We start from the raw sequence: 27,061 nt of genomic DNA, 5'->3' as shown, positions 1-27,061 counted from the left end.
GGAGAGTGGGGAAGAGAGAGAGGGAGAGAGGGGAAGAGGGATAGAAGGGGAGAGAGGGACAGAGGGGAAGAGGGAGAGAGAGGGGAAGAGGAATAGAGGGAGAGAGGGGAAGAGCTTTTCACGTTCGCTTCACACAGACATTGTGTCTGATTCTGGTGTGCGGTAACAGGCTGTAATGGTGGACCAGAATTGAATGATTTGTTTTTCCTGTTTAATAAAACCCATAGACCCAGAAACAAATACCAACAGATACCAGGTAGCAGTCTTAGTAGTGCTATCACAGTCAAAGAAGGGGAAACATACACATTCATCAGTGTGCTTGGGCGCGTGAGCTCGTGAGAGGATGGAAAAGGAGAGAGAAAGAAGAGAGAGAAAGAGTAAGAGAAAGAGAGATCGAAAGAGCAAGAGAGCGATGGAGGGGCAGACAGAGAGATGGTGGGAGTGAGAAGGAGAGAGAGAAAGAGGGATAGCCAGATGGAGAGTTGGTGGGAGACGGGGGAATGTGACACTGAGACTGTGTGGAGGATAATGAGACACAGTGGCAGCCTGGGTCTCGGTATGCTTTAGGACTGTTTGCCAAACAATGAGGCCCTGCAAACCCAATTAAAGGGCAGATTTCCCCAGGAAGAAAGAAAATGTGAAATTATCCCTGCTTGTTAAACCTGTCACTTAATTTCAATCAAATTATTACTTATGATCCCAGGGACTTCTCGGCTAATTGTTTTTTTCTCTCTCTCTCTCCTCTGTTTAGGTTTCAGTGACAGGAAGAGGCTGTTCTGTGTCTGGTGAATGGGTTTATCATAGATAGCAGAGCATTTACTATTAGATGTGTGTCTGACCATTTCTCTATTGTGGCTTACAGACAATATTCTAAACTGTGAACCGTTATTACAGTGTCAGTGTCAGCAGTAGGGGCTATATTTAGATGGTTGTACTTTGTATTTCTCAATGGCGGATTATCGAGGTCCACATTTTTCCCTTTTCCATCTGTTTCTTTTTTCATGGGTCTTTTCTGTTGGTTATTGTGATGTGTGCCAAAGCTACATTATGCTGTCAACAAACAGACAAAGGACTTTAATGTTCCATTGGATTATCACAGTCACATTGTGTTGATATACTTAGACTGTTGTGGCCTTGTTTTCCTTAGAGAGCAACGAGGAGTAAGTAAGTAAGCTATCCATAGACAGACATAGGTTCTAAGGTAGCTGACTACAGTGACATAGAGCTGCTATCCATAGACAGACAGAGGTTCTAAGGTAGCTGACTACAGTGACATAGAGCTGCTATCCATAGACAGACAGAGGTTCTAAGGTAGCTGACTACAGTAACATAGAGCTGCTATCCATAGACAGAGAGAGGTTCTAAGGTAGCTGACTACAGTGATATAGAGCTGCTATCCATAGACAGACAGAGGGTTTTAAGGCTTTATTGTTGTTGACTCGAGGCCTGGAGATCAGAATGACGTCAACTTACCAACATGACAACCAGGAATACAAATTTTCCGATCATTTGTTCGCACCACCAGCCAGGGCATTTGATCTGATTCCAGGGGCCGACCTAAAACAACGTCGCCACAGAAGAGGGAGACGGAGCGGCCTTCTGGTCCTTCTTCGGAGGCGAGCACACCACCCACCGCTTCCGAGTATATTACTCACTAATTTCCAGTCGCTAGATAACAAGGTACTGTCGATGACATTAGGGCAAGGGTTGCTTTCCAGAGAGACACCAGGGATAATAACATACTCTGTTTCACGGAAACATGGCTCTCTCGGGATATGTTGTCGGAGCCGTATGCTTCATGTTTAAAAACCCATGGTGTAATCATAACAATTTACAGGAACTCAAGTCCTTTTGTTCACCTGACCCAGAATTCCTCACAATCAAATACTGACTGTATTATCTCCCAATATAATTCTCGCCGGTTATTGTCACAGCCGTGTATATCCCCCCTCAAGCTGCATTTATGGTAGCTGGGGATTTTAACAAAGCAAATTTGAGAACAAGCCTACCTAAATTCTATAAGCATATTGATTGTAGCACTCGTGCGAGCAATACACTGGATCACTGCTACTATATCTTCCGCGATACATACAATGCCCTCCCCCGCCCTCCTTTTGGCAAATCTGACCACGACTCCAATTTGCTCCTCCCTTCCGATAGGAAGAAACTCAAAAAGGATGTACCTGTGACAAGAACTATTCAACGCTGGTCTGACCAGTCGGAATCCACACTTCAAAATGGTTTTGTTGTTCCGGGTAGCCTTAGAGAATAATATTGATTTATATGCTGATTTGGTGAGTGAGTTTATAAGAAAGTGCATTGGAGATGTTGTACCCACTGTGACTATTAAAACCAAACCTAACCAGAAACCGTGGATAGGTGGCAGCATTTGCACAAAACTGAAAGCGCCTACCCGTACATTTAACTATGGAAAGATGACTGGGAATATGGCCGAATACAAACAGTGTAGTTAATCACTCCGCAAGGCAATCAAACAAGCAAAATGCTGGTATAGGGACAAAGTGGAGTCGCAATTCAATGGCTCAGACACGAGACGTATGTGGCAGGATCTACAGGCAATCACGGACTACTAAAAGAAAACCAGCCACGACACGTCTTGCTTCCAGTCAAACTAAACACCTTCTTTTCCCACTTTGAGGATAATACAATGCCCCCGACACGGCCCGCTACCAAGGACTGCGGGCTCTCCCTCTCCTTCTCCGTGTCCGACGTAAGACATTTAAATGTTTATATGTTATGCTGCTGGCCCAGAAGGCATCCCTAGCTGTGTCTTTAGAGCATGTGCAGACCAGCTGGCTGGTGTGTTTATGGACATGTTCTCCCTATCCCAGTCTGCTGTCCCCACATGCTTCAAGACAGCCACCATTGTTCCTGTACCCAAAAAGGAAAAGGTAACTGAACAAAATGACCATCGCCCTGTAGCACTCACTTCTGTCATCATGAAGTGCTTTGAGAGACTAGTCAAGGATCATATCACCTCCACCTTACCTGCCACCTTAGACCCACTTAATTTTGCATACCGCCTCAATAAGTCCACAGACGATGCAAATGCCATCACACTGCACACTGCCCTATCCCATCTGGACAAGAGGAATACCTATGTAAGAATGGTGTTCATTGACTGCAGCTCAGCATTCAACACCATAGCACCCTCCAAGCTCATCATTAAGCTTGAGGCCCTGGGTCTCAACCCCGCCCCGTGCATTTGGGTCCTGGACTTCCTGATGGGCCGCCCTCAGGTGGTGAAGGTAGGAAACAACATCTCCACTTCTCTGATCCTCAACACTGGGGGCCCACAAGGGTACGTGCTCAGCCCACTCCTGTACTCCCTGTTCACCCATGACTGCGTGGCCATGCACGCCTCCAACTCAATCATCAAGTTTGCAGACGACACAACAGTAGTAGGCTTGATCACCAACAACGACGAGACAGTCTATAGAGAGGAGGTGAGGGCACTCAGAGTGTGGTGTCAGGAAAACAACCTCTCACTCAACGTCAACAAAACAAAGGAGATGATTGTGGACTTTAGAAAACAGCAGAGGGAGCAATCCCTATCCACATCGACGGGACACAACTGGAGAAGGTGGAAAGTTTTAAGTTCCTTGGCGTACACATCACGGACAAACTGAAATGGTCCACCCACACAGTGTGGTGAAGAAGGCTGAAGAAATTTGGCTTGCCACCTAAAACCCTCACAAACCTTTACAGATGCACAATTGAGAGCATTTTGTCGGGCTGTATCACCGCCTGGTACGGCAACTGCACTGCCCACAAATGCAAGGCTCTCCGGAGGGAAGTGCGGTCTGCACAACGTATCAGCGGGGTTAAACTATCTGCCCTCCAGGACACCTACAGCACCTGTTGTCACAGGAAGGCCAAAAATAAGGACAACAACCAACGGAGCCACTGCCTTTTCACCCCGCTACCATCCAGAAGGCTAGGTCAGTACAGGTGCATCAAAGCTGAGACCGAGAGACTGAAAAATAGCCTCCATCTCAAGACCATCACTGTTAAACAGCCGTCACTAACACAGAGAGGCTACTGCCTACATACAGACTTGAAATCATTGGCCACTTTAATAAATGGATCACTAGTCACTTTAATAATGTTTACATATCTTGCATTACTCATCTCATATGTACCAGTATATACGGTATTTTATACCAGCTATTGCATCTTGCCTATCTTGCCTATCTTGCCTATCTTGCCTATCGCTCATCCATATATTTATATGTATATATTCTTATTCCATCCCTTACTTAGATTTGTGTGTATTAGGTAGTTGTTGTGGAATTGTTAGATTACTTGATAGATATTACTGCTCTGTCGGAACTAGAAGCACAAGCATTTCGCTATACTCACAATAATATCTGCTGACCATGTGTATGTGACTAATACAATGTGATTTGATTTGATTGTATCACAAATGAAAGGCTTCTGTGATTACATATGGAGGAAGAAGAGCAGATCAGTTACTGCTATTGAGAGGCCTTCCTGAAAGCCACACAGAGCTACGGTCCAGCAGTAAATCAACACTATAACTATTCCAGAGGAAAAAAGGGTCTCGTCTTGAATTGACTTCCTCCATGACAGAGTTTGGAGAGATGAGTTCACACGTATTGTATACACTAGATGCACACACGCACGCACACACACAGATGCACACACACACACACACACACACACACACACACACACACACACACGCACACACACACACACACACACACACACGCACACACACACACACACACACACACACACACACACACACACACACGCACACACACACACACACACGCACACACACACACACACACGCACACACACACACACACACACACACACACACACACACACACACACACACACACACACACACACACACACACACACACACACACACACACACACACACACACACACACACTGTCCATGGAATACATGAATGCAAGGCTTATTGTGTACATTATTTAAACTTATTATAGTAACACAAAAAATGCAAGCCTACAGATCAATTCAAATCAAATCAAATCACATTTTATCACCTGCTTCATAAACAACAGGTGTGGAGTAAAAGTGAAATACAATGCAAAAATGTAAAACACAATTTAAATAGTGACGTGCGGAATAAATACACAGTGAATAACGAATAACAAAAGTGTGTAAAAATACCAGTACTGAGTCGAGGGGCAGTGGTACGAGGTAATTGAGGTACAGTAGCTATGTACATATAGTGGGGGTAAAGAGACTAGGCAACAGGATTGTGAAAGTGTGTGTGTGTGTGTGTGAGTGTTTGTGTGGGGTCAGAATGAATGTGTGCACATGTTATACAGTTGAAGTTGAAAGTTTACATACGCCTTAGCCAAATACATTTAAACTCAGCTTTTCACAATTCCTGACATTTAATCCTAGTAAACATTCCCTGTCTTAGGTCAGTCAGGATCAGCACTTTATTTCAACAATGTGAAATATCAGAATAATATTAGCGAGAATGATTTATTTCAACTTTTATTTCTTTCATCACATTCCCAGTGGGTCAGAGGTTTACATACACTCAATTAGTATTTGGTAGCATTGCCTTTAAATGGTTTAACTTGGGTCAAACGTTTCAGGTAGCCTTCCACAAGCTTCCCACAACAAGTTGGTTGAATTTTGGTCCATTCCTCCTGACAGAGCTGGTTTAACTGAGTCAGATTTGTAGGCTTCCTTTTCAGTTCTTCCCTCAAATGTTCTATAGCATCGTCGTCAGGGCTTTGTGATGGCCACTCCAATATCTTCACTTTGGTGTCCTTAAGCCATTTTGCCACAACTTTAGAATTATGCTTGGGGTCATTGTCCATTTGGAAGACCCATTTGCGACCAAGCTTTAACTTCCTGACTGATGTCTTGAGATGTTGCTTCAAAATATCCACAAAATTTCCCCCCTCATGATGCCATCTATTGTGCACCAGTCCCTCCTACAGCAAAGCACCCCCACAACATGATGCTGCCACCCCCGTGCTTCACGGTTGGGATGGAGTTCTTCGACTTGCAAGCCTCCCCCTTTTTCCTCCAAACATAACGAAGGTCATTATGGCCAAACAGTTCTATTTTTTTTCATCAGACCAGAGGACATTTCTCCAAAAAGTATGATCTTTGTCCCCATGTGCAGTTGCAAACCGTAGTCTGGCTTTTTTATGGCAGTTTTGGAGCAGTGGCTTCTTCCTTGCTGAGCAGCCTTTCAGGTTATGTCATTATAGGACTCGTTTTACTGTGGATATAGAGAATTTTGTACCTGTTTCCTCCAGCATCTTCACAAGATCCTTTGCTGTTGCCCTGGGATTGATTTGCACTTTTCACACAAGTATGTTTCATCTCTAGGAGACAGAATGCATGTACTTCCTGAGCAGTATGACGACTGCGTGGTCCCATGGTGTTAACACCCTCGTACTATTGTTTTGTACAGATGAACGTGGTACCTTCAGGCGTTTGGAAGTTGCTCCCAAGGATGAACTAGATTTGTGGAGGTCTACAATTTTTTTCTGAGGTCTTGGCTGATTTCTTTAGATTTTCCCATGTTCCAAAATACTGATTTTCAAGGTAGACCTTGAAATACATCCACAAGTTCACCTCCAATTGACTCAAATGATGTCAATTAGCCTATCAGAAGCTTCTAAAGCCATGACATCATTTTCTGAAATATCCAAGCTGTTTAAAGGCACAGTGAACTTGCTGAACCTCTGACCCACTGGAATTGTGATACAGTGAATTATAAGTGAAATAATTTGTCTGTAAACAATTGTTGGAAAAATTACTTGAGTCATGCACAAAGTAGATGTCCTAACCGACTTGCCAAACCTATAGTTTGTAAACAAGAAATTTGTGGAGTGGTTGAAAAACAAGTTTTAATGACTCCAACCTAAGTGTATGTAAACTTCTGACTTCAACTGTATGTGTGTGTAACGGCATTCCTCCTCCTCTTCTGAAGAGGAGAAGCGAGAAGGATCGGCGGACCAATGCGCAGCGTGGTAAGTGTCCATAACGTTTATTTAAAGACATAAACTGAACACTACAAAACAATAAACGTGAAACGAACGAAACCGAAACAGTACCGTGTGGCAACAAACACACACACGGAAAACAAACACCCACAAACCAACAGTGAAACCCAGGCTACCTAAGTATGATTCTCAATCAGAGACAACTAACGACACCTGCCTCTGATTGAGAACCATACTAGGCCGAAACAGAAACCAAACATAGAAAAACAAACATAGACTGCCCACCCCAACTCACGCCCTGACCATACTAAATAAAGACAAAACAAAGGAAATAAAGGTCAGAACGTGACAGTACCCCCCCCCAAAGGTGCGGACTCCGGCCCCAAAACCTGAACCTATAGGGGAGGGTCTGGGTGAGCACCTGTCCGCGGTGGCGGCTCTGGCGCGGGACGTGGACCCCACTTTACCACAGTTTTTCTCCGCCTCATTGTCCACCTCTATGGCCTCCTAAACACGGCGACCCTCGCCGCCGACCTCGGACTGGGGACCCTAGAAATGGGTCCCGCATGGACGGGAGATTCCGGCAGCGCCGGACAGGCGAGAGACTCCGGCAGCGCCGGATAGGCGGGAGACTCCGGCGGCGCGGGACAGGCGGGAGACTCCGGCAGCTCCGGAGTGAAGGGCGACTCTGGCATCGCCTGGCTGACTGACGGCTTTGGCAGCTCCTGGCTGGCTGACGGCTCTGGCAGCTCCTGGCTGACTGGCGGCTCTGGCGGCCCCTGGCTGGCTGACGGCTCTGGCGGCTCCTGGCTGGCTGGCGGCTCTGGCGGCTCCTGGCTGACTGGCGGCTCTGGCGGCTCAGGACAGACGGGAGGCTCTGGCGGCTCAGGACAGACGGGAGACTCTGGCGGCTCAGGACAGACGGGAGACTCTGGTGGCTCAGGACAGACGGGAGACTCTGGCAGCTCAGGACAGACGGGAGACTCTGGCAGCTCAGGACAGATGGGAGACTCTGGCAGAGCTGGAGAGGAGGAAGGCTCTAACAGCGCTGGACAGGCGGGAACACCTGTAGGCAGAAGACGGAGAGACAGCCTGGTGCGGGGGTTTCACCGCAGGGCTGGTGTGTGGAGGTGGCACTTAGTAGACCGGACCGTGCAGGCACACTGGAGCTCTTGAGCACTGAGCCTGCCCAACCTTACCTGGTTGAATGCTCCCCGTAGCCAGGCCAGTGCGACGAGGTGGAATAACCCGCACTGGGCTGTGCTGGCAAACCGGGGACACCATGCGTAAGGCTGATCATACTAATTAAAGACAAAACAAAGGAAATAAAGGTCAGAACGTGACAGTGTGGGCATTTGTAATGTGTGTGTGTGTTCGTCGGGGTGTCAGTGTAAGTATGTGTGAGTGTGTGGACAGAGTCCAGTGTGTGCCCATACTGTCAGTCTATCTGACACAGATCACTAAGAAACATGCCTCCGATTCCTGCAGACAGATATTTCTAGCATGAATACTTCCAAAGAGGTTCCCTCGGCAGTCTTCAATCTTCCCACCCTGAGGAAATCTGGAGCAGAGGATTAGCTCTTCTATTTTCACAATTGAAACTTGCATCATTGTCTCCATTTAATCAGGGCCTTGTTTCAGACTAGCAGCAAAAAAAAGCCTGAGGAAGGAAGGGAAGAAGGGAAGGCAGAGAGAGAGGGAGAAACACACAGTGGTGTATTATAGAGAAATGGATTAAAAATAATATCATATCACACTCTGTGGAAAAGTGGCCTAATCTGGTGGAGGAGAATGGAAGGAGGACTCCACTGAATATAATAATAATTAAAGGAATCTATTACGGCTTTGCTAATGAATTTAAATAGGAAGAGATCCATCTCTCCAAGGTAACTATGGGCTCCATGAGAAGATAATAGAGATGAAGAAATCATCACTTCACTGTTAATGTCTAAAGCTGTACAGTGCATGGCTGTAACACTGTAGTAATGAGGCTGCAGGCTGTAGTGCTGTGTTGTGGAGCTAATGGTATAGGTAGTATGGTGCATAATATGATGTATTTCTTCATTGAAAGACTGTTGCTACTGGCTGTAGTGCTGTACAGTAGTATGATGTACTGGTGTATATGATGCTGCCATTCTCTACTCAAAGACAGTTTTGTTTACCAAATCAATTCAAATTCAAGTTGAGGTAATTTATACATGTAGGTAGGGGTGAAGTGACTATGCTTAGATGATAAACAGCGAGTAGCAGCAGTGTAAAAACAAATGGAGGTGGGGGGGGGGTGTCAATGTAAATAGTCCGGTGGGTATTTGATTAATTGTTCAGCAGCCTTATGGCTTGGGGGTAGAAGCTGTTAAGGAGCCTTTTGGTTCTAGACCTGGCGCTCAGGTACCGCTTGCCATGCGGTAGCAGAGAAAACAGTCCATAACTTGGGTGACTGGAGTCTCTGACAATTTTATGGACTTTCCTCTGACACCACCTATTATATAGGTCCTGGATGGCAGGAAGTTTGGCCCCAGTGATGTACTTGGCCGTACTGACTACCCTCTGTAGCGCCTTATGGTCAGATGCCGAGCAGTAGCCATGCCAGGTGGTGATGCAACCGGTCAGGATGCTCTCGATGGTGCAGCTGTACAACTTTTTTGAGGATCTGGGGACCCATGCCAAATCTTTTCAGTCTCCTGAGGGGAAAAAGGTTTTGTCGTGCCCTCTTCACGACTGTCTTGGTATGTTTGGACCACGATAGTTTGTTGGTGATGTGGACACCAAGGAACTCTCAACCCGCTCCACTACAGTCCCGTCGACGTTAATGGGGGCCTGTTCGACCCGCTTTTTCCTGTAGTCCACGATCAGCTCCTTTGTCTTGCTCACATTGAGGGAGAGGATGTTGTCCTGGCACCACACTGCCAATTCTCTGACCTCCTCCCTATAGGCTGTGTCATCGTTGTCGGTGATCAGGCCTATCACTGTTGTGTCGTGAGCAAACTTAATGATGGTTTTGGAGTTGTGTTTGGCCACACAGTCATGGGTGAACAGGGAGTACAGGACATCTACATCGCTATTGTGTTTTTTCATGGTTTATGTTTGCTATAGTTCCTTGAGATCTTTGGTAAACTGTCAAATACTAGTCTTTGCTATATTCAGAATCTCTTGATATACATACATAATGTAAATATTTGCCCAAATCCTTTCATGATTTAAATAATGGCATTTTGTTTGTTGTGTCATTTTCTTGGTAATTCAACATTCTGTGAGATGGCCATAATCTGAGAATTTGAGGTGAGAACAACATGTGGATATGTATATATTAGTAGGAAAACAGCATGTTTTGTGTGTAGGATGAGAATCCTGACATTTGGTCGGTGTGTGTGTGAGAGGAAGCTTGTTGAACATGTAGCAGGGTTCATTGAGGTACATGAGCATGTTCAAGAGATGCCTAACCAGGATCAACAGACAGCCATGATGGTGGGCTGGAGTGGACCAGAGGCCCTGTTCTCATCACCCAGTCATCTCTACACATTAGGGTCGCTAACTTGGAGATTTGTGAGTTGTGTTTGCACACACACACACACATGCACACAGTTGTTGGCAATCACCAGCCAGTCATCTTCAAGACTAATTTCCTGGCATAATATGTTTCAGATGGTAATGGGGCGGAGAGAAAGAGAGAGGGGGGGAGAGAGATAGAGGGAGATGGAGAGACAACTTCCATTGTAATATTGTCATTACACGCACACACACACACACACACACTCTCTGCCCTAACCACAACCACAACCAGTCTCTGAGTTGTTTAAACACTGTTTAATGTTTACTATACTATTTGATAGTGTTGAACAGCCACAAAACAGTATTCAGGTTGTTCAATAGAATAGAAACATCTAACATACATCAAGGGGTTTATACATACTGAGAGAGAAACCTTCCGTGGTGCCATGGATACATTTAAATTACCTGTAGTTTGGCCCCTCCTCTGTGTCTCCTCCCGAGGACCTCCGCAGTCCCATAATGCACTGCAGCTGGCCATGCCGACAACAGCCAGGGTTAATTGAAAGCTGTAGTCATTGAGTAAGTCCCTCAGGTTTCACCTTCACTCACCCTAGGCTGCCACATACCCGTAACAAACTCCTTACTCAACATGCCAGCCCACAATAACACCCAGAGACTGGCCAATTTTATGATTAATTTAGCTCAATAAAGAGCCCTTATTTAAGTTTACTTACTTATCAACAAGAAGCTGGCTGTGTGTGTGTATGTGTTATTGGGCCTGGGCCTGTGAGCTGTGGAGAATTGGAGCTGATGGAGAGACTAGAAGTGTAGAGAAAGAGTAGAGGAGGGAGGAACGGATGGATTGGAGGGGGCTCACTCTGCTCATACTGAGTATGTTACCTGGATGAGCAGGGTGTAGTCAGGATATCTGAAACACAGACACACCGATCTCATATCAACACCAGGACTCATTTTATCTAACTCTCAATTTCACAGGAATATGCATTGTCACGATTGCCTACACAATTAGACATCCCTCTAGTTCTCCGCAGTAAGGCCTACAACAACATGGCAGTACAACACGGCAGAACAGAGGAGCTTGGTGTTTGTGTGTGTGGGGGGGGTTGAGAGAGAGAGAGGTGGAGGGAAGGGGGAATGTCATGGTGATTTAGGTGTGAGTGAGAGGGGAGAGAGGGTGAGGAGACACAGACCCGGGGCCTCAGCTCAGGCTGGTCAGAGACAGATTTTAATCAGAGAGGCTGGAGAGCCAGAGGCCCCCCGGGGGCCCTACGCATCACATGGCATTACAGCGCAGACAAAACAACACCAGCACCCAGACGACTAGCCTAGCCTCCAAATAAAAGATAACCCTGCCAACACACATAACCATCATCATCCAGCCCACTGCTGCCTTAATCTGGCTCGTCCTCCAACACTAATGAACTTAATTGAGGGGATAAATGACACATCCTAGTTTAACTTCATTGAGGGGATAAATGGCACATCCTAGTTTAACTTCATTGAGGGGATAAATGACACATCCTAGTTTAACTTCATTGAGGAGATAAATGACACATCCTAGTTTAACTTCATTGAGGAGATAAATGACACATCCACATTTTTCTTTAGTCTTATCTTTATTTTCTTTAATAGTAGGTCTTGGGACTTTTGGGAATAGTCAGATCAGACTCATTATTATATGTGTGATTTAAAAACGAAATTAAATAATTAGCATGTTAAGTAATGAATGAATGGTTTAATTTTCATTTAACTTAGTTTCCTGCATTTTAGTTTTTCATCTGAAGCCAAATGATCTGTGAATTGCGAGGGCAGGTTCTTTGTTTGGAGTGGTGATGTATTCAGACCCTTTATTCTAAAATTAATTAAATTGTTATTTTCCCTCATCAATCTACACAATATACCCCATACTGACAAAGCAAAAACAGGTTTTTAGAAATTGTTGCTAATTTTTTTAATACACTACCATTCAAAAGTTTAGGGTCACTTAGAAATGTCCTTGTTTTTTAAAGAGAAAAACATTTTCGGTCCATTAAAATAACATCAAATTGATCAGAAATACCATGTAGACATTGTTATTGTTGTAAATGACTATTGTAGTTGGAAACTGAAGATATTTAATGGAATATCTACATAGGCGTACAGTGGCCCATTACCAGCAACCATCCCTCCTGTGTTCCAATGGTACATTGTGTTCGCTAACCCAAGTTGATCATTTTAAAAGGCTAATTGATCATTAGAAAATAATTTTGCAATTATGTTAGCACAGCTGAAAACTGTTGTTCTGATTCTCTAAGATGAGTCTTGGTGGTTACAAACTTCTTCCATTTAAGAATGACGGAGGCCACTGTGTTCTTGGGGACTTTCAATGCTGCAGACATTTTTGGTTCCCTAGATCTGTGCCTTGACACAATCCTGTCTCAGAGCTCTACGGACAATTCCTTCGTCGTCGTGGCTTGGTTTTTGCTCTGACATAAACTGTCAACTGTGGAACCTTATATACGTAGATAGGTGTGTGCCTTTCCAAATCATGTCCAATCAATTGAAATTACCACAGCTGGACTCCAATCAAGGATGATCAATGGAAACAGGATGCACCTGAGCTCAATTTCGAGTCTCAAAGTGAAGGGTCTGAATACTTACGTAAATAAGGTATTTCTGTTCAGGTTTTTATACATTTGCAAAAATATCAAATCACTTTGTCGTTATGGGGTACTGTGTGTAGATTGCTGAGGATTTATTTTTATTTAATCCATTTTAGAACTTAACAAAATGTGGAAAAAATGTGTCATACAGAACCATGTCTATGAGGCCTATACTGCATGACTCAGGGGTGTCTAGACTGAAGTGTCCAGTGGGAGTGAGGGTAGTGTGGGGGTTTCCTCTGATACAGGTGCGTGATGGGGCCTTTTCAGTGGGCATGTGTTGCCAGTGGCTGCCTGGTCTCATAGCTGCTCTGCTCTCTACAGCCTTTCCTTTTCCCCTGGCTGCTCCTCTCTCCAGTGGCCCCGCCTCTCTCAGGGTGTTTATGTTCCAGTCAAAAGAGCCAGAGCATCATGACTGTGCTAGCGCGTCCCTGTGACCACCAGAGCTCCGGCTTGAAGGCTGCAGCCACCTCACTCACGTCACCGCTTTAGGCCATGCCACCCAATCTCTTTCCAACTTCGGAGGCAGCATGTCAGGCCTTGCCGTTTAGGATATTTAATACATCTAAATAATAAATAAATAATACATCTATAAATCCATAAATCTAAATAAATATTGAATAAATAAGAGAGAGAGAGAGAGAGAGATGAGGAAAGAGAATGAGAGAGAGAGAGATGAGGAAAGAGAATGAGAGAGAGAGAGACAGACAGAGGAAGAAAGAGAGAGAGAGAGAGAGAGAGAGAGAGATGAGGAAAGAGAATGAGAGAGAGAGAGATGAGGAAAGAGAATGAGAGAGATAGAGAGAGAGATGAGGAAAGAGAATGAGAGAGAGAGAATGAGAGAGAGAGAGATGAGGAAAGAGAATGAGAGAGAAAGAGATGAGGAAAGAGAATGAGAGAAAGAGATGAGGAAAGAGAATGAGAGAGAGAGAGATGAAGAAAGAGAATGAGAGAGAGAGAGAGAGATGAGGAAAGAGAATGAGAGAGAGAGACATAGACGGTAGACAGAGACGGGGGAGAAGAGAGAGAAGAGAAGGAGGCAAGAACGAGGCAGAAGAATAGACAGCGTCAGGTGTAATGTTCATACTGGCTGACACAAGGGAAAAGCCAGGTTTTAAAGCGTTTAGCTTTAATTTCAGTCAGGAGTGACATAATTGATTTTAATGAGATGTTTATAGAGTGAAGTGGCGCTGTTGCTAAATCATTTGCAAGGCTTGCTGCCTGCTTGGTTCTTCAGAGGCTCACACAGCACTGGGGAAAAGAGAGAAAAGCACTCAAGCAGCCGTTGCCAAAATTCACACAGTCCCCCTTGCCCCCCATCTCAGACTTAAACCAACCTCCCCACTTCCCCATCCCAGCCAGCCCACTCTGTGGCCCACCTTCTCTGCACTGTGATTGACAGGTGCCACACTACACCAGAGTGATTATAAAGACACTTCTCTCTGGGAAGTTACTGAGGCAGTGTGGACAGCAGAGAATGGTCCCTTTCCTATCCTTCACCCCCTCCACCCCTCAGGGAAAGACAGACTGTCACTCTGCAGCTGGCGACCACACCACTCCATCACCCCCCGTCCTCCAGGGTGTCCAGCTTCACTTCCCTCTTATTAACACCTTTTAAAATAGACATTATTAAAATCACACGATTTTATTCCTGAACTCCCCCACCATTACACCACTGACAGCAACCACCCACAACACCATATTATCATCCAAACTGCCGTCACAACCGCTTCAGGCAAACAATCGGGACAAGGGTGGAGAAATGATAGGTTTAGGTCCTGATTTATTCAGCAGGACAGCGGTTTCCAACGGCAACCCTCAGTCATGATTTCCATACAACAAACGTAAGGAGCTATTTTGATTGCTTTCCAATCAAGCGAGACAAACACTAATTAGATTTTTTTGAGGGACTGTGGAATTAGGGGTGCGGAACTTGGAGCGTGGATGACTGGCATTTCTCTCTGATAAGTTGCTCTCATATCAGTCTCCTTACGCACTTCTGTTTACTGTCAGCCGTTTATTATTACAGAGAGTGAAGGAGTTAGCTGCAGATTCTGAGAGAGTCCCAAATGCCACCTTATTCCCTATATAGGACATTGCTTTTGACCAGGGCCCATGGGGCGCTATGTAGGGAATAGGGTGCCATTTGGTACACACGCAGTGTGTTTTCAGAGATTAGAGATGTCTGGGTTTATCATACCTTTTTATGATTGTTTGTCTAATGTGCTGTGTGCTGTAGATGTCATGTCACCATGGTTATTTGGCATATTAGAAAATAGCCCTTTCTTTGCTTTTCTTGCCCTCTTCCCTGTTCCTTTCTCTCCTCTCTCTTTGTTTCCTATAATAACATTGTGTATTTTCATGATGGAAGTCTCACAGTCCAACCAAGTTAGGTAGGCCATGAGGATGCAACAGTTTGAATGGTTGACATCCCAATGAAATGAGATCTATATGACACAGACATTCCATTGACTGGGATGTGATAATGTGATGATATGAATGATCTGTGATGTGGTTGGCAGGGATGATGACACATTGTCTCTCTTGTTGGAGACTCAAGCTGTTGTCATATTTCTGATGGTTGACATCCCACTGAGTTGTTGTGACGTAGCCTATTGACGGGGATGTGATGACATGATAAGGACACATTCTCTCTGTTGTTTCACAGATAGACGTTGCTCTCATGAACAGATGTGGAATCTTTATTTGATCGCCCTGTTGCAAGAGAACTTTCCTGCAATGCAGAAAATGTAAAACTTGTAGTGTATTTGAGGTTTAAAAATGCTTCTGGATTTTGTCATTTCCGGTTTTGAGATTTCAGACTTGATTTTCCCTTTAAGAAAAATGTATCAACCCCTACAAAAATCTCAATGACTTAAAATCCACATAATAATTCACATTTTGTTGCTGCAGGATTATTTTCCTGCTGTAGCAAACTGACTCATATTAAGATCCTACATCTGTAGACTGATACATGTGGTGTGATCTAGTAATATGTGATGATTTGTGATGCGGTGATGACACATGGTCTCTCTGTTCCACATACAGACACTGCGCTCATGCCCGATGCTGTGACGTAGGCATCCAATTGACTGTGAAAATCAAATCAAATTGTATTGGTCACGTACACATATTTTTTCAGATCTTATTGCAGGTGCAGCAAAACACTTCTGTTTCTGACTCCAACAGTGCAGTAATAAAGTGCCTGGCAGATATCTCAACTTGGATGTCAACCCACCACCTCAAGCACCAACCTTGACAAGAAGAGTTGCTCTTCCTCCTGGGGAAGGTCTGCCCGCTCAAAGACCTCTCCATCACGGTTGACAACTACACAGTGTCGCCCTCCCAGAGTGCAAAGAACCTTGGCATGACCCTGGATGTCACCCTGTCCTTCTCTACAAACATCAGAGCAGTGACCCGCTCCTGCAGGTTCATGCTCTACAACATCCGTAGACTATGACCCAACCTCACACAGGAAGTGGCGCAGGTCCTAATCCAGGCATTTGTCATCTCCCGTCTAGACTACTGTAACTCTCAGTTGGCTGGGCTCCCTCCTTGTGCCATCAAATCCCTGTATCCAGAATGCTGCAGCCCGCCTGGTGTTCAACTTTCCCAAGTTCTCCCATGTCACCCTGCTCCTCAGCACACTCCACTGGCTTCCAGTCGAAGCTCGCATCCATTACAAGACCATGGTGCTTAATTATGGAACAGCATGAGGATCTGCCCCTCCCTACCTTCAGGCTATGCTCAAACCCTACACCCCAACCTGAGCACTCCATTCTGCCACCTCAGGTCTCTTGGCCCTTCCACCCCTATGGGAGGGAAGCTCCCGCTCAGCCGAGTCCAAGCTCTTCTCTGTCCTGACACCCAATGGTGGAAGTAGCTTCCCCCTAAAAACCTGAACCAGCACTTGATCCTCCCCACCCTTTCTAGCTTGGGCTCTACTGGTAACTACTTTGAGGAAAATGTAAAATATATGCACTACCATTCAAAAGTTTGGGGTCACTTAGAAATTGATTTGATTTTGAAAGGAAAGCAACATTTTTTTGTCCATTAAAATAACATCAAATTGATCAGAAATACAGTGTAGACATTGTTAATGTTGTAAATTACTATTGAAGCTGTAAACGGCAGATTTTTTAATGGAATATATAGATATTTGCTTTTTCTTTACAACTCTGCCCAGAAGGCCAGCATCCCAGAATCTCCTCTTCACTGTTGACGTTGAGACTGGAGTTTTTCAGGTAGTACACAGATCGAGATCTTCAGTTTCTTGGCAATTTCTCGCATGGAATAGACATAATTTCTCAGAACAAGAATAGACTGATGAGTTTAAGAAGAAGGTTATTTGTTTTGTGCCATTTTGAGCCTGTAATGGAACCCACAAATGCTGGTGCTTCAGATGCTCAACAAGTCTCAACAAGCACCCCCATATCCACATCGACGGTAGTGGAGAAGGTGTAAAGTTTTAAGTTCCTCGGCGTACACATCATGGACAAACTGAAATGGTCCACCCACACAGACAGCGTGGTGAAGAAGGCGCAACAGCGCCTCTTCAACCTCAGGAGGCTGAAGAAATTTGGCTTGTCACCAAAAACACTCACAAATTTTTACAGATGCACAATCGAGAGCATCCTGTCGGGCTGTATCACCACCTGGTATGGCAACTGCTCCGCCCACAACCGTAAGGCTCTCCAGAGGGTAGTAGGTCTGCACAACACATCACCGTGGGCAAACTATCTGCCCTCCAGGACACCTACACCACCCGATGTCACAGGAAGGCAAAAAAGATCATCAAGGACAACAACCACCCGAGCCACTGCCTGTTCACACCGCTATCATCCAGAAGGCGAGGTCAGTACAGGTGCATCAAAGCTGGGACCGAGAGACTGAAAAACAGCTTCTATCTCAAGGCCATCAGCCTGTTAAACAGCCATCACTAACATTGAGTGGCTGCTGCCAACATACTGACTCAAATCTCTAACCAGTTTAATAATAAAAAATTGGATGTAATAACTGTGTCAATAGTCACTTAAAAACTATGGCACTTTATATAATGTTTACATACCCTACATTACTCATCTCATATGTATATACTGTACTCTATACCATCTACTGCATCTTGCCTATGCCGTTCGGCCATCGCTCATTCTTATATTTATATGTACATATTCTTATTCATTCCTTTGTTGTTGTGAAATTGTTAGATCACTTGTTAGATATTACTGCACGGTCGGAACTAGAAGCACAAACATTTCGCTACACTCACATTAACATCTGCTAACCATGTGTATGTGACCAATAACATTTGATTTGATTTGAAGTCTAAAGAAGGACAGTTTTATTGCTTCTTTAATCACAACAACAGTTTTCAGCTGTGCTAACATAATTGCAAAAGTGTTTTCTAATGATCAATTAGACTTTTAAAGTGATACACTTGGATTAGCTAACACAATGTGCCATTGGAACACAGGAGTGATGGTTGCTGATAATGGGCCTCTGTACGCCTATGTAGATATTCCATTAAAAATCTTCCGTTTCCAGCTACAATAGTCATTTACAACATTAACAATGTGTACACTGTATTTGTGATGAATTTTATGTTATTGTAAGGAACAAAAAATTTGCTTTTCTTTCAAAAACAAGGACATTTCTGTGAACAGTACAATGTGTTCAGAAAGTATTCACACCCATTGAGTTTTTCCTCATTTTGTTGTTACAACCTGATTTTAAAATTGATTACATTGAGATGTTCTATCACTGGCCTACACACAATACCCCATAATGTCAAAGTTGAATTATATTTTTAGATTCATTTTTAAATTAAAAAGCTGATACGTCTTGCGTCAATAAGCATTGAACCCCTGTGAAATGGCAAGCCTAAATAAGTTCAGAAGTAAAAATGTGCTTAACAAGTCACATAATAAGTTGTGTTGATGTACCATGTGTGCAATAATAGTGTTTAACATGATTTTTCAATGACTACCTCATCTCTGTACCCCACGCATACAATTATCTGTTATTATCAGTTGAGCAGTGAATTTCAAACACAGATTCAACCACAAAGACCAGGGAGGTTTTACAATGCCCAATAAAGAAGGGCACCTATTGGTAGATGGGTAAAAAAAAGGAGACATTGAATATCCCTTTGAGCATGGTAATAATAATAATATAATATAATAACACTTTGGATAGCGTATCAATACACCAAGTCACTACAAAGATACAGGCATCCTTCCTAACTCAGTTGCGTCCTTCCTAACTCAGGATTTCTCAGCTTTGCACAGGCAAAATCCTAGAAGAAACCTGGTTTAGTCTGCTTTCCACCAGACACTGGGAGACAAACTCACCTTTCAAAATAAAACACCCGCAGGCCAGATTCGGAGAGAGGGCCACCAGTTGGGGAACCTTGTCTTAGAGATTTACTCAGAAAGACTCAGCTGTGATTCTAACATGTATCAACTCAGGGTGTGAATAATTATGTAAAATATATATTTTTGTATTTAATTTGTAATACATTTGCAAAAGTGTCTAAAAACATGTTTTTACTTTGTCATTCATTTTGAATTCAGGCTGTAACACAAAATGTGGATTAAGTCAAGGGGTTTGAATACTCTCTGAAGGCACTGTATGTACTGTACATAGGTATTCCTCTTGTCCAGATGGGATAGGGCATTGTGCAGTTCAATGGCGATTGCGTCATCTGTGGATCTTTTAGGGCTGTATGAAAATTGTAGTGGGCCTAGGCTGTCAGGAATAGGAGAGGTGATGTGATCCTTAACGAGCCTCTCAAAGCACTTCATGATGACAGAAGTGGGTGTTACGGGGCAATAGTAATTTAGTTCAGTTACCTTCGTTTTCTTGGGTACAGGAACAATGGTGGACATCTTGAAGCAAGTGGGGACAACAGACTGATGAAATTATACTGAACAAAAATATAAACGCAACAAGTGTTGGTCCCATGTTTCCTGAGCCAAAATAAAAGATTTCAGAAATGTCCATATGCACAGAAAGCACATTTCTCTCAAATGTTGGCCACTTGTTTACATCCCTGTTCGTGAGCATTTCTCCTTTTCCGAGATAATCATCCACCTAACATAAAGTGTGCAGTTTTGTCACACAATGTCACAGATGTCCCAGGTTTTGAGGCAGTGTGCAATTGGCATGCTGACTGCAGGAATGTCTACCAGAGCTGTTGCCAGTGAATGTAATGTTCATTTCTCTAAAATAAGCCGACTCCAACATCATTTTAGGGAATTTGTCAGTACGTCCAACCGGCCTCTCAACTACAGACCAGGTGCAACCACCCCAGTCCAGGACCTCCAGATCCGGCCTTTTCGTCAACGGGATCATCTGATACCAGTCACCCGGAGAGAGCTGATAAAAGGAGTATTTCTGTCTGTAATAAAGCCCTTTTGTGGGGAAAAACTCATTCTGATTGGCTGGGCCTGGCTTCCCAGTGGGTGTGCCTATGCCCTCCCAGGTCCACCCATGGCTGCGCTCCTGCCTAGTCATGTGAATTCCATAGATTAGGGCATAAGTTATTTAATTCAATTGACTGAATTCCTTATATGATCTGAAACTCCGTAAAACCCTTGAAATTGTTTGCATGTTGCGTTTATATCTTTGTTCAGTATATATAAAACATTTAAATTCTACATTCTCTCTGTTGTTTTCCAGACGGACGCTGCGCTCATGTACGATGCCGTGCACGTGGTGGCCGTGGCCGTGCAGCAGTCTCAGCAGATCACTGTCAGCTCCCTACAGTGCAACAGACACAAACCCTGGCGCTTTGGGAACAGATTCATGGCCCTCATCAAAGAGGTACGTAGTATTATACATTACACACTGGCCCACTGGACAGGCAGGGGAGGGATGGACATGGAGAGAGAGAACGAAAGAGAGAGAGACAGCCTACCCACACATAGGAGAGAGAGCATGAAAGAGCGAGGGAACACCTACAACACACATAGGACAGAGAGACACGAGAGACATTCAGAGAGACAAGCTGGATGGTGACAGGGGGGCAATCAAAGAAATCAATGTAAATGAAAGAGAAATGCTTTGTTTCTACTGCAACCATCTTAATCTTAAACCTGTCTCCTTGTTTTCATATCATGTCCCTACAGAATGGGTCTACATGATCTTAATCTGGGCTAATTATTCCTCAGTGTGCTAGATAGATTCTGGAAACTGGGGTGGTTAATCCAAACGTCCCTGTCTGTCTGTTAGGCAGTTAAAGATATATAGCCCAGGCTATATTTAGGGTCTGTAAAGCCTAGCTACCCTGTTCTGTTCTGTTTGCTCTGTGAGATATCACCAGAACACTCACACTGCTCCCGGCTGGGGGGTGGCGTGTGTGGAGGGTGGGGAGGGAGGAATGACATATTAAAGCTCTTCGTCTCGAACCGCCGCGCAAATAATCTCACATCTCGCCACCTCTAGTGCTCTCTCTCTCTAAGCCTGTGGACCAGTACTAGGGTGGACACCAGCCAGCCCTCATAAATGACACCGCTGTTTAGCCTGATGGTCTTTATACACCACTGCACTGTCGATCCAGAGTGACATACAGGGTAACATTACACTATCACTGCATGGCCACTGCATCACAGTCTAACACTGAACTATCACTGCCTGGCCACTGTATCACAGGCTAACACTGAACTATCACTGCCTGGCCACTGTATCACAGGCTAACACTGAACTATCAGTGCATGGCCACTGCATCACAGTCTAACACTGAACTATCACTGCCTGGCCACTGTATCACAGGCTAACACTGAACTATCACTGCATGGCCACTGCATCACAGTCTAACACTGAACTATCACTGCATGGCCACTGTATCACAGGCTAACACTGAACTATCAGTGCATGGCCACTGCATCACAGTCTAACACTGAACTCTAACACTGAACTATCACTGCCTGGCCACTGTATCACAGGCTAACACTGAACTATCACTGCATGGCCACTGTATCACAGGCTAACACTGAACTATCACTGCATGGCCATTGTATCACAGGCTAACACTGAACTATCACTGCCTGGTGGGTAGGAGCATTGGGCCAGTAACTGTAAGGTTGCTGGATCGAATCCCCGAGCTGACAAGGTAAATTGTCGTTCTGCCCCTGAGCAAGGGGCAGATGATGTGGATGTCGATTAAGACAGCGCTCTGCACCTCTCTGATTCAGAGGTTGGATTAAATGCGGAAGACACATTTCAGTTGAATACATTCAGTTGTACAACTGACTAGGTATTCCTCTTTCCCTACACTATCACTGAATCACCACTGTATGACAGGCTAACATTACACTATCACTGAATCACCACTGTATGACAGGCTAACATTACACTATCACTGAATCACCACTGTATGACAGGCTAACATTACACTATCACTGAATCACCACTGTATGACAGGCTAACATTACACTATCACCAAATCACCACTGTATGACAGGCTAACATTACACTATCACTGAATCACCACTGTATGACAGGCTAACATTACACTATCACCAAATCACCACTGTATGACAGGCTAACATTACACTATCACTGAATCACCACTGTATGACAGGCTAACATTACACTATCACTGAATCACCACTGTATGACAGGCTAACATTACACTATCACCAAATCACTGTATGACAGGCTAACATTACAATCAAATCACCACTGTATGACAGGCTAACATTACACTATCACTGAATCATCACTGTATGACAGGCTAACATTACACTATCACTGAATCACCACTGTATGACAGGCTAACATTACACTATCACTGAATCACCACTGTATGACAGGCTAACATTACACTATCACTATCACTGAATCACCAATGACAGGCTAACATTACACTATCACAAATCACCACTGTATGACAGGCTAACATTACACTATCACCAAATCACCACTGTATGACAGGCTAACATTACACTATCACTGAATCACCACTGTATGACAGGCTAACATTACACTCACCAAATCACCACTGAATCACCACTGTATGACAGGCTAACATTACACTATCACTGAATCACCACTGTATGACAGGCTAACATTACACTATCACCAAATCACCACTGTATGACAGGCTAACATTACACTATCACTGAATCACCACTGTATGACAGGCTAACATTACACTATCACCAAATCACTGAATCACTATCACTGAATCACCACTGTATGACAGGCTAACATTACACTATCACCAAATCACCACTGTATGACAGGCTAACATTACACTATCACCAAATCACCACTGTATGACAGGCTAACATTACACTATCACTGAATCACCACTGTATGACAGTCTAACATTACACTATCACCAAATCACCACTGTATGACAGGCTAACATTACACTGAACATACTACATCTATTTAAAACGGATTTATTAAAATGTATTTCATATGTATTTCTTTAAATGTATTTAAACCTAGATTATGACCAATTTCCACTGTTATTTTCAACATAACCATGTCCAACCACATAGGCAGGTAATTGTAGTTATTTCTTAGAGATCCACAATCTTCGTTCATCTAGCGTTCTCTTCCCAACGTAGAGGAACAATGTGACATTTATGAGTCTGTAATAACATGACTTTAGATGAGTCAAACTACAGGTTCTTTCTGAAATAACATCCGCTTTAAGCCAGTTGCTCCTGCTTCTCGAAGAAAAGGGCACAGAATTCAACACTTGCTGTGCAATGTAACACAAGAGAGTTCAGTGCTTAGGGCCACATTTATGCTCTATTTTCAGCATTCCAAAGCAGTGCCTGTATCATTACAGATTGGGTAATAACTATCTCACTGTTACTAAAGCAACCATCAGAATTATGTCCAAAAACCATCTGTGTCCTGGAGAAAGCTGTATCGAGTTTGTGTGTGTGGTATTAATAAATAAGTGTGTGTGTGTGTGGGTGTGTGTTTGTGTCTGTCTGTCTGTGTGTGCAGCATACCTTTGTGTGTTTGTGTGCCTTGCTTAAAGGTGAACTCTAATGAATAATGAATGTCTCTATTTTGCTGAGAATGAGTGTGACCTCTTCCTCTTTGGTTATGATGAATCTCTCTCTCTCTCTCTCTCTCTCTCTCTCTCTCTCTCTCTCTCTCTCTCTCTCTCTCTCTCTCTCTCTCTCTCTCTTTCTCTCTCCCTCTCTCTGTCTTTTTCTCTCTCTCTGTCTCTCTCTCGCTTCCTACACCTCTCTCTTTCTCTCCTCCAGGCCCACTGGGATGGCTTGACTGGGCGGATCACTTTCAACAGAACCAACGGCTTGAGGACAGACTTTGACCTGGATGTGATTAGTCTGAAGGAGGATGGACTGGAGAAGGTACTAAGGGCGTGTGTTTGTGTGTGTGTGGGTGTGTGTGTGTGTGTGTGTTTGAGTGTGCATGTTTATAATACATGACCATGTGTGCACATCTATGGAGGAGATAACTCATAAACAAAAGCTTGTCAACACAACAGATCCAACCTACACCCACACACACACACCCTCCTAACACACATGCTCCCCTGTGTGTGCCTCTCAGCTGCTCCTGACCTCCCCATCCCTCTCTGTGGCGTGTGTCTGCGCCTCCATGAATAATTTACTCTCTTAATGAAAAAACCTTCAGGAGCCCTCCAGCCTCATGAAGTCTGAATTAAACAGTTGATTTACAATTACAAAGCAGCCATCTCTAAGGCCTCAGTAGTGGGCATCAGAGAGAGGAGCAGGACTGTTGTGTCTGTAGTGGGTTGGTGCTACAGAGCAGAGTGTCTGAGATGAGAAGCCCTGTAGCGGGTAAGAGAATAACACAGCCAGGGTGAGAGGCCCCTGCAGGGTCGCCCCTCTCCTCCTTCTCTTCTTCTTTTAGCTTCCACCAACCCCTCCTTACACACTCACACACATGCACACACATATACTCAGTACTCCACCTCTTCAGCTCAAGCACACATTCCCAGAATTTCCTCCAGCACCCTTAGGACACGGCTGACAGCAGTGTGAACTCTTAACTCTTAACCTGCGAGATGTGATATAAGAGCTGATCTAGGATCAGGATCTGCCTCTAGCTCTCTGTGGAAGAGGTGTGTGTGTGTGTGTGTGTGTGTGTGTGTGTGTGTGTGTGTGTGTGTGTGTGTGTGTGTGTGTGTGTGTGTGAGTGTGTGTGTGTGTGTGTGTGTGTGTGTGTGTGTGTGTGTGTGTGTGTGTGTGTGTGGGTGGGTTGGGTTGGGCGGGCGGGTGGGTGGTTGCGTGTTTGTAATAACGCACCTCACATCATATTTTCTCATAGACACACTCTTCCCTGAACAGTATTTCTGCGTAGAAGATATAACTGAAGTGCACTAAATGCTAATGTTTTTCTGTGTTTTTCCCCTCAGATTGGAACATGGGACCCTCCTAGTGGCTTGAACATGACAGACCACCAGAAGGGGAAGACATCCAATGTCACAGACTCCTTAGCCAACAGATCTCTAGTTGTCTCCACCATACTGGTAAGTACCATTCCCTCTTTGCTCTGTGGTAGACACTTTTTGTCTATTCATAGAGAAATGAAATTGCTGTACTAACTGTCAGCTGGGTGCTATAACAGAGTTCTACCTTGTCTATATACGTGATTGTGAATGCCCAGAACTGCTCTAATATTTAATTGACTCCTTGTGGAAAAGGTGTTATTCCTATTTAGTTTTTAGGTCATTTTCTTTGAAAAGTGCTCCACTTGAATTTCTCAGGATGGTTGTCGGCCTGTGAGCGAACTGAATGGAAGTACACCACTTTTAAATTGCCAGTCCACACTTCACTTCACTGCTGGGTAGAGGTCCCTTTCCAATTGGTTGAGAACAGTTTCAGGCAGGGCTAATTGGCTGATTGATTGTCCAATACGATATAATGTTTTAAGGCTCTCTCTCTATGTAGCATTTTATTAGTCCCCTCTGTTGAGGAGTTTTTACTCTACCCAGTAATGTTGAACCCAGACATTCAGGGGAACTCTGGGGGAAGTTAAAGAGTGCCCTAGGATCTCTAATGCTTCTCTATGAGTCACACAGACGGACTCACGGCTGTCTTCCTCAGGTTTCATCAAACCGTATTTGCCATTTTAGAAAAGCGCTATAAAAATCCTGTGTATTGTTATTGTTCACTCTATAGAAGATTTATAAAAAAAACTCTTAGCTTTAACGATGGGCGTATCACTCCCGATCCTGTGGTGTCTATCTGTTGGGGTGGAGTTGTCTGTGAGTTGTAAAGAACGTCTGCTCTGGTGCTGTAGGGATTCTGTAGGCTACACGACGACTCCATCCCTGCTATCTCCTCCTTCTGAAAGCCATACCAGAGCCCGCCACAATTAACTCATCACGACTAAACAGGAAGCTTCTAGAATCAAGAAAATTAATGCAATTTACGATCCGATTATTAAGAAGCAGAGCGTAAAAATAACAATATCAACCAAATTGCGGTTTGTCATTATTTATCCCGTGCTGCGCTTGCCTTACCTCTCCCATGCATGCTGCTGCTGTGCGCTGATTGAATTGCTGTTATTAGTTAAGACTCTACATGTCTGTAATTAGTGAGTCATGGGGAGATCTTGGCTGGCTTTGAGGGGAGGAGAAAAGAGGAGAGAGTGCTGACAATAATTGGGTTTGTTACATTTGATTGATGCGCACTTTTATCCAACTTCTCTGAATTTTTTTTCATGCCAGACTGAAGGATTACAAGCCCCTCTTTAAAAGTTGGAGCTGTAATTAGTTTTCAATGCCTCAGAAATCTGAACTAATCAAAAGAGTTTTGGCCATTTTGTCAAGACCTCATACTGGTAATAGACTAGTGGTTAAATTCACAGTACATGTACAGTGCCTTGCAAAAGTATTCATCCCCCTTGGCGTTTTTCCTATTTTGTTGCATTACAACCTAT

The 27,061-nt window shown here is 44.1% G+C and overlaps 1 protein-coding gene across 3 annotated transcripts in view; it reads left to right on the top strand.

The window, feature by feature from the left end:
* The window catches only part of LOC112245008 (glutamate receptor ionotropic, kainate 2), a 230,188-nt gene that overhangs the window by 114,307 nt on the left and 88,820 nt on the right, over positions 1 to 27,061 (top strand). For all 3 annotated transcript variants that reach the window (XM_042309814.1, XM_042309807.1, XM_042309811.1), the window contains 3 exons: positions 20,837 to 20,980; positions 24,394 to 24,501; positions 25,533 to 25,646. In XM_042309814.1, the coding sequence (XP_042165748.1) occupies positions 20,837 to 20,980; positions 24,394 to 24,501; positions 25,533 to 25,646 (366 nt within the window). The remainder of the gene's footprint in view (positions 1 to 20,836; positions 20,981 to 24,393; positions 24,502 to 25,532; positions 25,647 to 27,061) is intronic.

Source organism: Oncorhynchus tshawytscha, linkage group LG03 (assembly GCF_018296145.1).
Source record: "Oncorhynchus tshawytscha isolate Ot180627B linkage group LG03, Otsh_v2.0, whole genome shotgun sequence".
NCBI lineage: Eukaryota > Metazoa > Chordata > Actinopteri > Salmoniformes > Salmonidae > Oncorhynchus > Oncorhynchus tshawytscha.
Note: the sequence above shows the minus strand (reverse complement) of the source record. Positions and strands in the feature narration are given on the sequence as shown.